Source organism: Prinia subflava, chromosome 1 (genome assembly GCF_021018805.1).
Source record: "Prinia subflava isolate CZ2003 ecotype Zambia chromosome 1, Cam_Psub_1.2, whole genome shotgun sequence".
Classification (NCBI taxonomy): Eukaryota; Metazoa; Chordata; class Aves; order Passeriformes; family Cisticolidae; genus Prinia; species Prinia subflava.
In genome coordinates this window covers 150313406-150326260 of record NC_086247.1, presented here as the reverse complement: position 1 = coordinate 150326260, position 12855 = coordinate 150313406, and the positions used below count along the sequence as shown (strand labels likewise).

The following is a 12855-nucleotide window of genomic DNA, read 5'->3' as shown; positions in this document are numbered from 1 at the left end:
AGAATATTTGTCATTTTATAGCAAGCAAAGCAGTGCAGACAGCAGCAATTAGGAACCTACAGATCATTACTTGCCCAAGTAACTTTACTGATCTGAACCTCTCTGTTGTAAGCAGCTCAGAAAAATGAGAATAAATGGTATATGCCCTGAAATTATCACATCATTTGTGTCAGAGTACAAAAGTGGAGTCAAGCCAAGGGCTGTAGTGTTACTACAAACAAAAGAAAGGAAGAAATTACAATAAAACCTCCAAAAAACTCAGTCTGCAAACACTTGCTGGGATCTCAGCAGGTGAGCAACCGATTGAGCATCTCAAATTTGGACTCAGTTGCTGTTTGTGGTCAAGACAATGCAGAGCTGTAAGAAATAAAAGCTTCCATAAATCAGGCTCGTGCTGCTTTCAAGTGCAGCTGCTCTCTTCGTGTCACTTGTTATCGCAAACTGGCAGGGAGCAGCTTACCCTGCTCCTGGGGGTTTTCACAGCAGAGAAAATGACTGAACGAAGGAAGCCTTTGTCTTCTGACCCACTGCCACTCACAGCACCACAGAAACACCTCCAGCCTGTGTAAAAGCTCAATTAAATGCCCCCACTGTGCCTGGGCAAGCCTCAGTGAGTTTGTAAAGAGGTTATGATGACTTTCCGTGAGTTACAGCTCAGAATATTCATTACAGCAATAAACTGGAAGCAGATTTGTCATAAATTACATACAGGTACCTAAAAATGGGCTGCCTCATCCATTTTATTCCAGCTTTCCCTTATCAATTACTCTCACTGACACAGAGACTGGGGAAGTCATCACAGTGAGGTTATCCCCTCCTACCTAAGACACCTCAAGTATGAGAAATAAATAATCCTTTAAATGAGTCTTGCTTGAACTGTGAAGGCAGGGAGTGTCAGATTATGCCCTTTGCTGACCCAGAGATGGGGCAACTGAGAGGCATTTCAAGAACTTTTATTCCATTTTCAGGCTCATGTGCAGGGTGAGACAACAGAGATATTGCAATCCATGCCATCGCAATCAGAAGCCAAACTATTTCCTAATTACAATGCATTATAAGCATTTCTTGGCCTATCAGCTTTTGCCACACAATGCTGCTAATGCCTTGAAGACAATCACTTAAAATTTCCCCTCCTGTGTCCTACTACAATGCATCATTCATAGTTCTATTTCTCCAAAATATCTAGTCTTATTTGCAAGGCCATCCTTTGAAGCTTGTTTCCAGTTCCATTTCTCCCTCAACAATGTCTGTCCTATTCCAAGGAATTTCTAAGTCAGCATTTTTTATCTCAAAGTTTGCATACAGATACATACAGTGTCAGCCTTCTGTTAGGCTTTGAGAATTCCCTACAAATCCATTTGTCACATTTTCTCCTCTCTCTTGAACAGAAAAGTCCTCTTTGATGCCCTTGTTTGTCATTTGCTGTGCACAGTGAAGTACAAAGGCACTATCACTAATATCACCACTGTAACAATCAATGCATATAAATTTTGCAAAGCCCCCTAACCATGGTGCAAAGCTCCACCCTTCAAACAAATCATCCAGCCATGATTCATTGCCTCTTATGATCTAAGATGTTCAATCTTTCAGCTTTTGTATGCCTTTGTGGATGGATCTGGAATGGTCAGACAAGTTCATACAACACAATCCTTCAAATTCTTCACAACCATGTCCATGTGCCAGTAAAAAAGAAATCAATTGCTGTTTGATTTTGAAGGACAGCATGTCTAACACTGCTGACATCTACCTCAGACATGCCACCTAATGTTTAGATGGAGTATTTGATATCAGATGTGGTGGACTGATCACCACAGCAGGTATGTATATATCTATATCTATATCTATATCTATATCTATATCTATATCTATATCTATATCTATATCTATATCTATATCTATATCTATATCTATATCTATATCTATATCTATATCTATATCTATATAATTATACACACAAGTGTGTGTCTACAACAAGAAAAGCCAAGCCTAGGTGAGTAAATCTGCACAACTCCCCTTTATTTATCCGAGCAAACACCACAACAGATTAAAAAGATCAGAGATTTAAGCACACAATGGATTTTTCCTCATTTTCCAGAGCTCACTCTGCTGTCCAGTTTATGAAACAAGACTAGAGAGGCACTCACAGGTTGATGGATCTTGACAAGATGACAGACACAGTCAGGAGGATGCACCCACAGGGACCAATTTCAAACTGGAAAACAAAAGGTGTTCTTTTGGAGTTATTTTGTTTGTTTGCTTGTTTGTTGGTCTAGGATTTTGGTGTTATTTTGTTCATTGTGTACAAATTTTTTGCCCAGCCCTCAAAAATGCAAATGGAACTGAGGGCAGAAGGAATTGCTGTGATTTATGATAAAGCTGAATTTGTTGCTGTGTTTGTTAAAATGCAAGGCAAGTCCACGGAGAGTTAGAAACAGTGTTCAGAACACATTGTGTGAGACTAATGGACACAAAGGTGGGCAGCTGAACCATAATTTGTTTTATTAATATATAATTAAACACAGTACCTGGTGAATATTCTGCTGTAGAAACACAATCAGATCCTCATATCTCGTGGCACTGTGAAGTATTAGCTGAGAAGAAATGCAAGAAGGTAAAAAGGTGACTTACAAAACAGCAGCTCATTTTTATAACCTGAAAGCTGAAATGAATTAGCCAAAACTTTTAAATTGCCTGGAAAGATCTGAGCTAACAAAAAGAAATAAAGACCTAATGAAATCTATCTCTTGCTGTTGTCATTTGGCATAGAATTCTATCTCAGTACCTCATATATTCTGAATTTTTCACTGCTGCTTTTTGATGATTTGTAAGTTTCTTGAACAGACACTTTGATTCAATTTTAAGCATTGTCTATGCAATAAAAAACATCTCCTAGAACAGAGGAATACTGAAACTTTAGAAGACACAGGATGGGCAAGAAGCTCAGGGCTTTGTACCTGTATGGTGAGGCATTTATCACACTCAGAGAATCTGAATATTCCTATTTAACATAACATCCAGGAGAGCTCACAGATCCAGGCCCTCACTTCAACATTCTTTGCCTGTTTTTCCATCATCAGATTTTTCTGACACATTCATTCCCCCGTTTAGGAGGCCAAAACCATTTCCTCCAACCACTGGAGCCTGGCTGGAGGCACCAGTGCCTGCAAAGCCATCGGAGGAGCCTCAGATGGAAACAAGGCATAACTGCAAAGTGTTCTGCCATTTGCAGCTTCTGCAAGGGGAAAAAAAGGCAAAGAATTCTGTGTAAGACAAGAAGAAAACGGTGCCTTTTCATGCTCATGGTCAATTGGAAGGGCCCACGTTCATTTTTACTGTGTGTCATTAAAAGCAGGGAGAGTTTTTAGGTTTGGAAGTTAAATGGAAAAAAAAAAAGATTTCAGAGAGCCCAAGTGTCCACAGCCACTGGGACAACTCAGAGCCAGGCAGGCTATGGGATTTTATTTCCTCATGAGTTTTGGATCATAATTAATTTGATTTTAAAGCGTCAGGAGAGCAAGGGAAATCAGATTCACTGAACTGAAACAGGGAAAGCAAGAAAGGGGATCTGGAGCAGGGGAGTCACACAGAGCCTTACAGTTTCTAGGATTCCATCTGCCTTGTATTTCCCTGTGGGAGTGAACTGCTGTCTTCCTGATGGCCTGAAGGGGATATTCAGACAAAACTCATGTTAAAAGGAAGAAAATGGCATTAAAGAGAAATCAAAATGTTATATGAGCTGAATGATGTGCCAAAGATTTGCATTATTATTATTATTATTATTTTTAATTAGTTTTTAAAAAAATATTTCTTGTAAGAAAGTTTAGATTGCAAATCAAAATTCTATCAGTGAAACAAACACTTTATCTGTGCTGTGCTCTCAGTCTAACATGAATTACAAGCTTCTCCATACAGAATGAGGATAAATATGAGTTTAAGATGTTTATGACAGTTTTTATTGAAAAATATTTTTAGAGCGATGACATTCAAACAAGCAGAACATACATAAAATATCACAGAGGAAGCAGATTTGAAGTGTAAAATATGTGAAATATCATTTGAAATGTCTTTGAACTTGCTGCTTCTATTTCAGGTTTATGAAGGATTTCTTTCAAAGCCTCTCTGTTATTTTGAAGCTATCTTAGTTGACCTAATAAAGGAAATTAATTATGGCCACAAAACCTGACTCACTTAAAAATGTCCTTTAGGTTCCAGTGCAGCCAAAGGTAGGGATTTAAAATCAGATGTTTTGTGTACAAGCAGTTTAATTGAATTAGACAAACTAAGCAGACAAATACAGCAAAAAGAGCTTAATTCCAGCCATAATGGAATATCCTGCAATACAGGAGCTGAATGCTGCATCTGGGGAAAAAAAACTCTTAATAAAAAGATTTTGGAGGATCCCTACAATCAGTTAAATCCCAGGATCTTCCACAGCAACTTCGAAGTGTTTCATCCATTCTGTCCCAGCTGCAGGGGCAGCACAAATTACATTTTGCATTCTCCCTGGGCCATTTCAGGTGGCATCAGTGCAGGTTACAAAGCATTTTTCCTGTAAGTTATGTAGATTTGGGGCAGACAGAGGTGCAAGGGCAGTGTGCAGTGACCAGAAGTGCTTCTCCTACTCACAGAGCCACCAGGGCTTTCTCGTGGCCCCCCGCGCGCCACAGAATGTCAGCGAGAGCCAAGGAGAGGCACTTGGTCCTGTGAGCTTCTGAGGGCTGGAGACAACTGCAGGCCAGGAAAAAAGGAGAGAGACAAACACCAAAACATGAGGGCAAACAGATTCATGGCAGAGAAAAGAGCAAAAGCATCTTTAGAGACAGTTTTGTCATGATTAATAATAAGGCTGCGGTGAGCTGCGTCACAAAATCATTATTGAGGTACCTCAGCTCTTCCACGGCTGGGAAGGAGACAACCTGGATGGCCAAAAATCCTGTGAGCTGAAGAGGCAGCTGGTGTTGTCCCTGGGGAGACATTCCAGCTGGAAAGGAAGAGTTGAATCCCCCCTTTTCTCTGGGAATGAAGCAGCAGAATGAGAGGTCATGAGAGCACTCCCTGCACACCCTGGACTGAGACTTCCCAGAGCTCTCCAGAGGGAGATGCAGCTGGTGCCACCACTGGGCTTTTTGGAACCATTCTCTGAGGAGAAACCTCATTTTAGACATTTAAGAAGGTACCTTGGGCCCTGAAGATAATCAGACCCAGTGAAGGGAGCTGTAGGGAGAAAAACTCTTTAGATTGCTGCAGAACAAACTGCAGAACCCACACTGGGTGGGTTTCTTCTCAGGCCAGAAGGAAAACAGGCACTGGAAGGACATCAGCCCACCAAAGTCCAGGATTAACAGCTCTGTGCTGCTTTTTGAGAGACCTCTGTGAGTTTATGCTGCTCCTAATGATAGGTATAAATAATATAAACTTGCTATGTCTCTGTGCTCTGTGACATTGCTCCTGTCATACAGGTGAATTTAAGTGATGAAATTCACAGGTTTTACTTCCAGGAGATCAGTACTTAAGCTGGTGTCTGATTTATAGGGAATTATTAAAATAAAACTGTTTTTATCACTACAGGCAATGGATGAAAATCAAGAGAAGAGTAAATAAGGTATGATCCATAACAGGAACTGGTTAAGCATAGATCTGTTATCACCCCCTGATCTTCTAAAAGAAAGAGTTCCTCTTCCACAGAACATATTTTTAACTGCTTGGACAAAAAAGCAGGTAAATGCTTCAGGGAACAATATCATGTTGGCAAATAATGGACAAGAGAAGCTACTTCCTCTTTAAATCTGTAATAAAACTTTCAATATGCAAACATCTTTCAATATTCAAAATAAACCAACAGGGTTGTTTTGTTTTAAACATAATTTTTAGTTTCTAAAGGGATTCATACTTCATTTCTTTCTGAAGTTTTTACTTCTTAAGTCTTTTAAACAAATCTACACCATAATGTTTTTACCCCCTACTAAACTTTCTCTAAAGTACTATCTGCAATAAATGCTGCTTGCATTTTTTTAGAGTAAGGTGTGTCCCAAAGTCAGGACCTAAAATATTACAGGAGCAGGAGCACAAAAGTCACGAAGTGAAAACTGGCAGATTCGAGAATAAACCCAATATCCATGAGACTGAAGAAGTAAAACATCCCATGCCCCTGGGAAGAACATAACTGGAGTTTTCTCTAGTGGCTTCAAGAATGGCAGCCTTTGAAATTCAGATTTTATCAGTTTTAGAGTGTTGCCACCATGGGAGATGAGGACAAAACCTTTTCCCACTGTTTGAGTAAAAGATCTAATAATTCAAAAGACTAAACAAGAAACACCAAACGTCAAAAATATTAAAACACCCTTTCAAGTTCAATGTCTGCCTTGAATAAAATGTTCATTTGGAGAATGTTTCCCTCTCTGAAGGATGTGAGATATGGGAAATAATTGGTGAGAGTTTGCAAGTGGAAAAAAAAATATAATCACAACTTTCTCTTATCTCTGCCTGTGTTCTAATACAGACACCCAGAAATTCATGGGAGTCACAAGTAATTTCTGTGCCAGAGAGAGGCAGCAGAGGAAGAAGGAGACATGATAATTATTTCTTGGATGTCGAAGAAGCCTGAAATCAAACACTTCCTGTGAAGTGGCTGATAATTTGAAAATCCAGGTTAGAATTAGAAAGGAATACTTATCCTTTCATTGGGAGCTCTTAAACTTCCCTTTCCTTCTGCCTGCTCAAAGTTTCTGCCCCTGGCAAACACAGCATAAGAAAAGTGTGTTTATCTCATGACTAAAAAACAAAAATCTTTTAAAACCACGTGGATAATAAGAGGGGGAAAATAGGAGAGGCAAATTCTGCCACGTAAACAGGATAGGTTGGAGCTGACACGAGTTGGGACACTCAGTTTAAACAACCTGGCCTCCATCCATTTATTTGGGTGCCCCATAATTTTATTTCATTTATGATCTCTGAACCATGCTGCAAGAGGGAAATTAACATCTCTATTTTCACTAAGGATGACCTGAGACACAGAGGGACCAAGGAGCAGATGATCAAAGGCTGTCCTCAAAGCTGAAAGAAATTCTTGGTTTTCACAAGCAGAAATAATTCTTCTGTGGAGATTCCTGGTCATAAAATCTTAAGTATGCACTGAGTTTCCTGCAAGAAAGGTTCTGAGGTTTTTCTTTTATGTAGACAAGAACCTTGAAAAGTCTGCCCTTGTTATAATCTGAATTAGAATCTTAAAGTTTTGCAGGATAATTTCTGTCCCATCCTGGATGCTGAAGACAAGTAATGATGCTCTACAAGTACCTGTTTCTTTCCAATATTGATGAAAACCAGCCCAAACTATGAATTTACATTAAGGGTAAGCCAGACAGCACTAAGGAATATCAACTGAGACCACAGCATTTTCCTACACATTACCAAGGAGAAAAATGGGTATTTAAGGCCAAAATTTAATACAAGAAGAACATTTTTATATTGTAAGGTAATGAAGTTCCAAAGGACCTCAGCATGAAAGCTTCTCCTCAGACTACACTGAGCTCAGCCTAATGGAGGTCACAAATAAAAGCAGGTGGTGTCAGCACAGTAAAACAATTTTCCCTTCTAAACATTCTGTTTCTTTAAGGCACAGGGAGGCTTTGTGGAATTTTTCTTTTGTAATGAACTTAAAGTCTTATTGAAAACAAAAGTCTAATACATTAAAACTGGTAATAAAGTGATTTTTGAGGCATTATTTTTCCAAAATTTAATTCAGCAACCCATGTTCCTTTAGCACTGTGACAAGTACACTATTATTGTTATTATTATTGTTATTATTATTATTATTATTACAGCAGTCCAAGCAATTTCCCTGTCAGCAGCAACACCTAACAAAATTCCGTTAAAGCAAGCAGAAAATACACTGAATATAAATTCAAATTCCATTAAAGAGTTTAAACAGGAATGATCAAATGCAGTTACAAGGAAAAAAAACTGTAACTTTAATTTTTCAACCCTGTTGAGATGCTTAGTGTCAAACACTGGGTGAACTTCATGGTCTTTCAAACCTTGATTACTTTTTTGTTTGAAATCCAATTTCCATGAGGACCTCGAGGCTGTATCATTTTCATTGGCCTCAGTTCAAGCTGTTTGGGTTTTGTAGAGGTTCTTGGGTTAATCACAAGCAATTACACAAATGAGACACCAACTTCTACATCCCTACAGTTCAGCGGGAAGTAAACACGAGTAAATCAGATGCTGCTTTCTTTCTCTCTCTCTCTGAAACAAAAAGTTTCAAACAAAAGGAAACAAAGAGAGAAAGTTCAAGCTCAACAGGCTCCTGAGTGGCTGCAGCAGAGAAATAAAGGGGTGTTTTTATTTCTGCAGGGAGAATTTCAGAGCTGTCAGTGCCTTACCGGGTGTCTCTGTTCCTGTTGCTGTCTGCAAAGATCAGCTGCTGCAGGACACAGGCTTGGACTGCAGCCAGAACCCCACACGGGCCACCCTGGGGGGAAAGGGACACTCCATGAGCAAAAAAACTGATGGATGCTGAGGAAAACCACCCCTGTGAGCCCCCACCCAGCCCAAAGCCATCCTTGCATTTCTCTCCTTCCAGCCATGACTTTTCAGAACTCTCTGTGGCTCTGGGGTTTGGGGCAAGCCAATGAAAATCGGTGGTTTTAGGTGTTTTTGTGGTTCCTGCCTATTTTTTCTGAAGAGACCTAGACATCTGTAATGTCAAAAGAAATGTGGGGTTTTATTTATTATGTGGGGAATTCAATGGCCAGTGAGTGGCTGGAAGTGATGAGAGATCCTTTCTTCAGGCTGCAAACACCAAGGTAACATTTATTGTGGCCCAGTGACCACCACTGCCACGGCTCCTTTTGGAGTTTAAATTAAGATCCAATATCTACTTTTTCCACTAGGCTTTGTAAGATAAGCAGCTTTCTTCTGAGATCAGCAGCCTAATGAAATATTTAACTAGATGAGGTAAGTTAATTAAACATCTTAATGACATGTTTATTAGCCATTGTCCTTGCCTCAAAGCCTCTCTTCCTCTCATTTCTGTACAATGGTCTGCTTCTCTCACGCCAGATAAGAGTTTCTGCATCAGCACAGAGCCTTAATGAGTGTTTTGTACAGAGCAGCCTGCAAGTATTTATTGAATTCCTCCTGAGGGGAGAAACCTTGTGTGGACACCCCAGGAGAACGTGCACAGCCCCAGGGCTGGCACAAAAGCATCAAGCACTGGGGAGGATCCATCCTTCCATGGGATCTGGTGGATTTTGGGGGCAGCTCCTGCGGCACCAGGGTGGTCCCTGGGCTGAGCCTGTGAAACCAAGGTGAGCAGCACAGGGCAGAGAGGGGGAAGCACTGTGTGTGTGCCAGGAGCTCAGGCAGGGCAGCTCAGAGAAGCCACTGAACGCCCTGAGAGCACCAAAAATCTCTCTGGGTTCGGCACGTGCTGTCCAGGCTGGCCCCAGTGAGTGGTTTGGCCAGCTGTGGTCACCACAGGGACCTGCTGGACATCTCAATCTGTTCATCTGCTGGATGTTGCCAGGGAATTGATGAAAACCTCGTTGTAGGGAGGATCTGAGATCTTGTGGCTGCAGGAGAATGCCCAGCAGCAGTGCCAATGTCCCAGGGAGCCTGCAAGGTGTTTGCTCCTTTTATTTTAGGGATGAACCTCATCACCTGACCCCAAATATGTTCAGAAGTAAAAATCTCCATGTGGTTTTCCAGGCTGCTCTGGCTACATCTCATTTTGAGTCAAATCAAGCTGCACCTTAAATTTGTTTGGCCCCACATATCATTTTTCTCCTCAATTCCACCCTTGATTTGTGCTCTTTTATTCTTTTACCACCAAAGTTTTATTTCTTTCAGCTGCAGTGGCTCCTCCTCCTGTGAATAATACCCCACCACACACACACACACACACACATTTGCACACTTTCTGCATCTCCTTCACATTTTCCTCCATCAAGTCTCCCATCACAACTTGACAAGGTGACAACATCCACTGGTAACCAGAGTTTAAAGAAAAAGTCCTAAAAAAATAATCTTTTTTTACTGCTGAAACACACACCCTTTGTAAAGTCAGTGTAAAAAGCCAAGATCACTGTTAGGAAGGAATTTACAGTACCTTTTTCTGCACAATGCCGTATTTTAGCTGTGGGATATTGCTAAATGTAAAACTCTGGATTTTCCATTCTTCACTGAAGCAACAAAGACTAGAGCCAAACAGAAGATTTTTTAATTCCTATAAAAGAAAGAAAGGAAAAAAAATCCCATTTTAAAAATAAATCCAAAACACAGTAACTTGTAGAAAAGAAAGGAGGAGTGTGGAAGGGCAATGACTAACTCTGTACAACCACCCTCTTCTGTTTTATCCATACTGTAAATAGCAACACCCCAATGAAAAGGAGCAATATTTTCCTTTTCCTGCCATATTCCTTCCACTCATAATGCTGGGAGCTGCTCAGCACTGGAAAATATTTATGTCTAATGTCTGGGGCACAGTTTCCCATGAAAGCATCCCAGAACATTGCCTGAAATTTAACAGCTGGAAGAGCAACCAATGGTGACACAAGGGAAAAAAGGACCCTGTGTGAGATAAATGTTGATTAAATGTTTGATTTCTGTATTTCAGGTGGCACAAATCCAGACCTTGGCCCTGAACAACTGCAGACCACGACCATCCAGCAATAGCCATACTGAATAAATTGCATTCATGCTAAAGCAGAGCTCAGGAAATAAAAAAAAAAAAGACTCCTCAGGGCTGGTAGAGTTACTCCAAGCTCTTTGATCGAGAAATTAAATTGGAAGACACCCTCGGTATTTGCTCTGGGATTTTTTCTCCTCTGTCTGAATGGGATGGAAAAGTATTTAATAATTTCATCCCTGCTCAAAATAGGAGAGATAAGCAAGGCAGAAACAGTGACGGGGAAAAATAAACCACTGTCAGTTGAAAGGACTGGAGAATAAGCACACAAATACCTGACTAGAGGCATTAAGGAAATAACACAAGCTTAATTAATTAAAGCTATTACCTGTGCTTCAAATGGGCTGATACATGAGGGTGTTTTTCTGAATTTAGGCATCCCTAAATTACTTTGTCACCAGGACAAGGAATATACTCAGGAACACAGCACATGTTCAAAAGTACAACACAGAGCAACCCACTGCAGCTTCGGCTAAGGAAACTCAAATTAAAACCTCACAAATCTATTTATATTTACCATAATTAGTCTTACTTTTGCAAGAGAAATATCAATTGCTTTTGATACTATTTGAAGCATATAGAGTGTAGAAAGATCTGGAGTCTTATTAACTTCTCCAGTTGTCTCTTCATCCTCGACATCGACTGAAAGAAAAAAAAAATCAAGTGTTGGATGGAAAGAATTGTCTTCCCCAGCACACTCTGTGCTAGGGGGTCATCAACATGAAAACTAACATTTCTTGTCTTTATAAAAAGCAAAATACAGTTTTAGCCAGATAAAAACACACGAGCCAGCCTTACTTTGATTATTTCCTAATGTTTTCTTTGTATTTCTATCTAAAAGTTTATAGCAAATGCAATTGCATTAAATCAACCATGAGTTACAAAAGAAGCCACTCCTACAGATTTATTTGGCCACAGCTGCTCTGAACAATTAAAAGATGGCAAAGCCAAAGTGAAACTTCATAACTTACCCAATTCTAGGACTTCTTTTATCTGGTCTTCTTTATAGCCAGTGGATGTTGGAGACTTCCTAGATGAAAATTAATCAAGAAATGAAGGACAAAATGTTCATTTTAAATGAGAAAAGTTGTTTGAATGAACAACAAGAAATAGGGAGCATTCCCACACAAGAATGTAACTTTTACATGTGTGTGTATGGATATATATATATTTACATATATATAAAATATATGGTCTAAGAAATAAATGGTCTTAGAGAAAAGCCTTTATCAGTGGAAGAAAGCTGCACTCCAGGAGTTCATCAGCAAAAGAATCCAGAACAGAGCTGTTTCAGTCCTGTTCCAGCATCAATCTCATTTCATTTAATACATAAAATAAAATAAAATAAAATAAAATAAAATAAAATAAAATAAAATAAAATAAAATAAAATAAAATAAAATAAAATAAAATAAAATAAAATAAAATAAAATAAAATAAAATAAAATAAAATAAAATAACAAAATTCACATCCCTGACAGGGCTCAGGGTAAGATTCAAATTAGTCATTAAACTACTTGAAATATCCAAATTATAAAAGTGGGAATAGGTCTTAGACTGGCTGCTTTACCAGGGTACTATTTTAATCCACTAAGTGGGATCAGTTGTTCAACTCCTCTTGTGATTTAATTGTGTATTGCACAATTAAAAGGTTAAAATTCATATGAATAACTACGAAAAGGACTAAGTATTTAATTGGGCTGTGAAGTCAGAGCTGAAATAAAATATTAGGTTTTTGGAGACTGGATGGGTTTTATTCTTCTTGTTGAAATTACACCAAAACGAATTTGAGATCAAGGAAAAGTTTTGAATAACTATTCCTAAAAACACTAAAAACGGACTTTCTTTTTTTTCTTTTTTCCCCAAAAAAGCAATACTGTATCGTTGGCTTTTGCTCTGGAAAAAAAAGGTATTGCACTGACAATCCTCTCAAAAATAGTATGGAATAATTTCCTCAGCAACATTCTTTGTATGCACGATATTACAGCAACAACTGTGTCATGGCACATACTTTCCATGAGCTTAATTTCCTCTTCAGAGTATGAAATAATACAACCAGAACACAGACAGATCACACTCAGGATTTGCCCAGTTTAAAGGCATTTTGGCAGCTTTCTCACAGATAGTATTGGGTACTATAAGAACAGAAACATTTCTCTTTTTAGCTATA

At 39.1% G+C, this 12855-nt stretch overlaps 1 protein-coding gene across 1 annotated transcript in view; it reads right to left on the bottom strand.

Annotated features, from left to right (window-relative positions):
* Nucleotides 1-12855, bottom strand: part of MINDY4 (MINDY lysine 48 deubiquitinase 4) — an 83316-nt gene that overhangs the window by 50978 nt on the left and 19483 nt on the right. Inside the window, exons 6-13 of the mRNA XM_063416824.1 lie at nucleotides 11659-11717; nucleotides 11220-11329; nucleotides 10109-10225; nucleotides 8382-8470; nucleotides 4627-4728; nucleotides 3596-3659; nucleotides 2526-2591; nucleotides 2145-2212 (exon numbers count right to left, since the gene is read on the bottom strand). Coding sequence (XP_063272894.1) covers nucleotides 2145-2212; nucleotides 2526-2591; nucleotides 3596-3659; nucleotides 4627-4728; nucleotides 8382-8470; nucleotides 10109-10225; nucleotides 11220-11329; nucleotides 11659-11717 — 675 coding nt within the window. The remainder of the gene's footprint in view (nucleotides 1-2144; nucleotides 2213-2525; nucleotides 2592-3595; nucleotides 3660-4626; nucleotides 4729-8381; nucleotides 8471-10108; nucleotides 10226-11219; nucleotides 11330-11658; nucleotides 11718-12855) is intronic.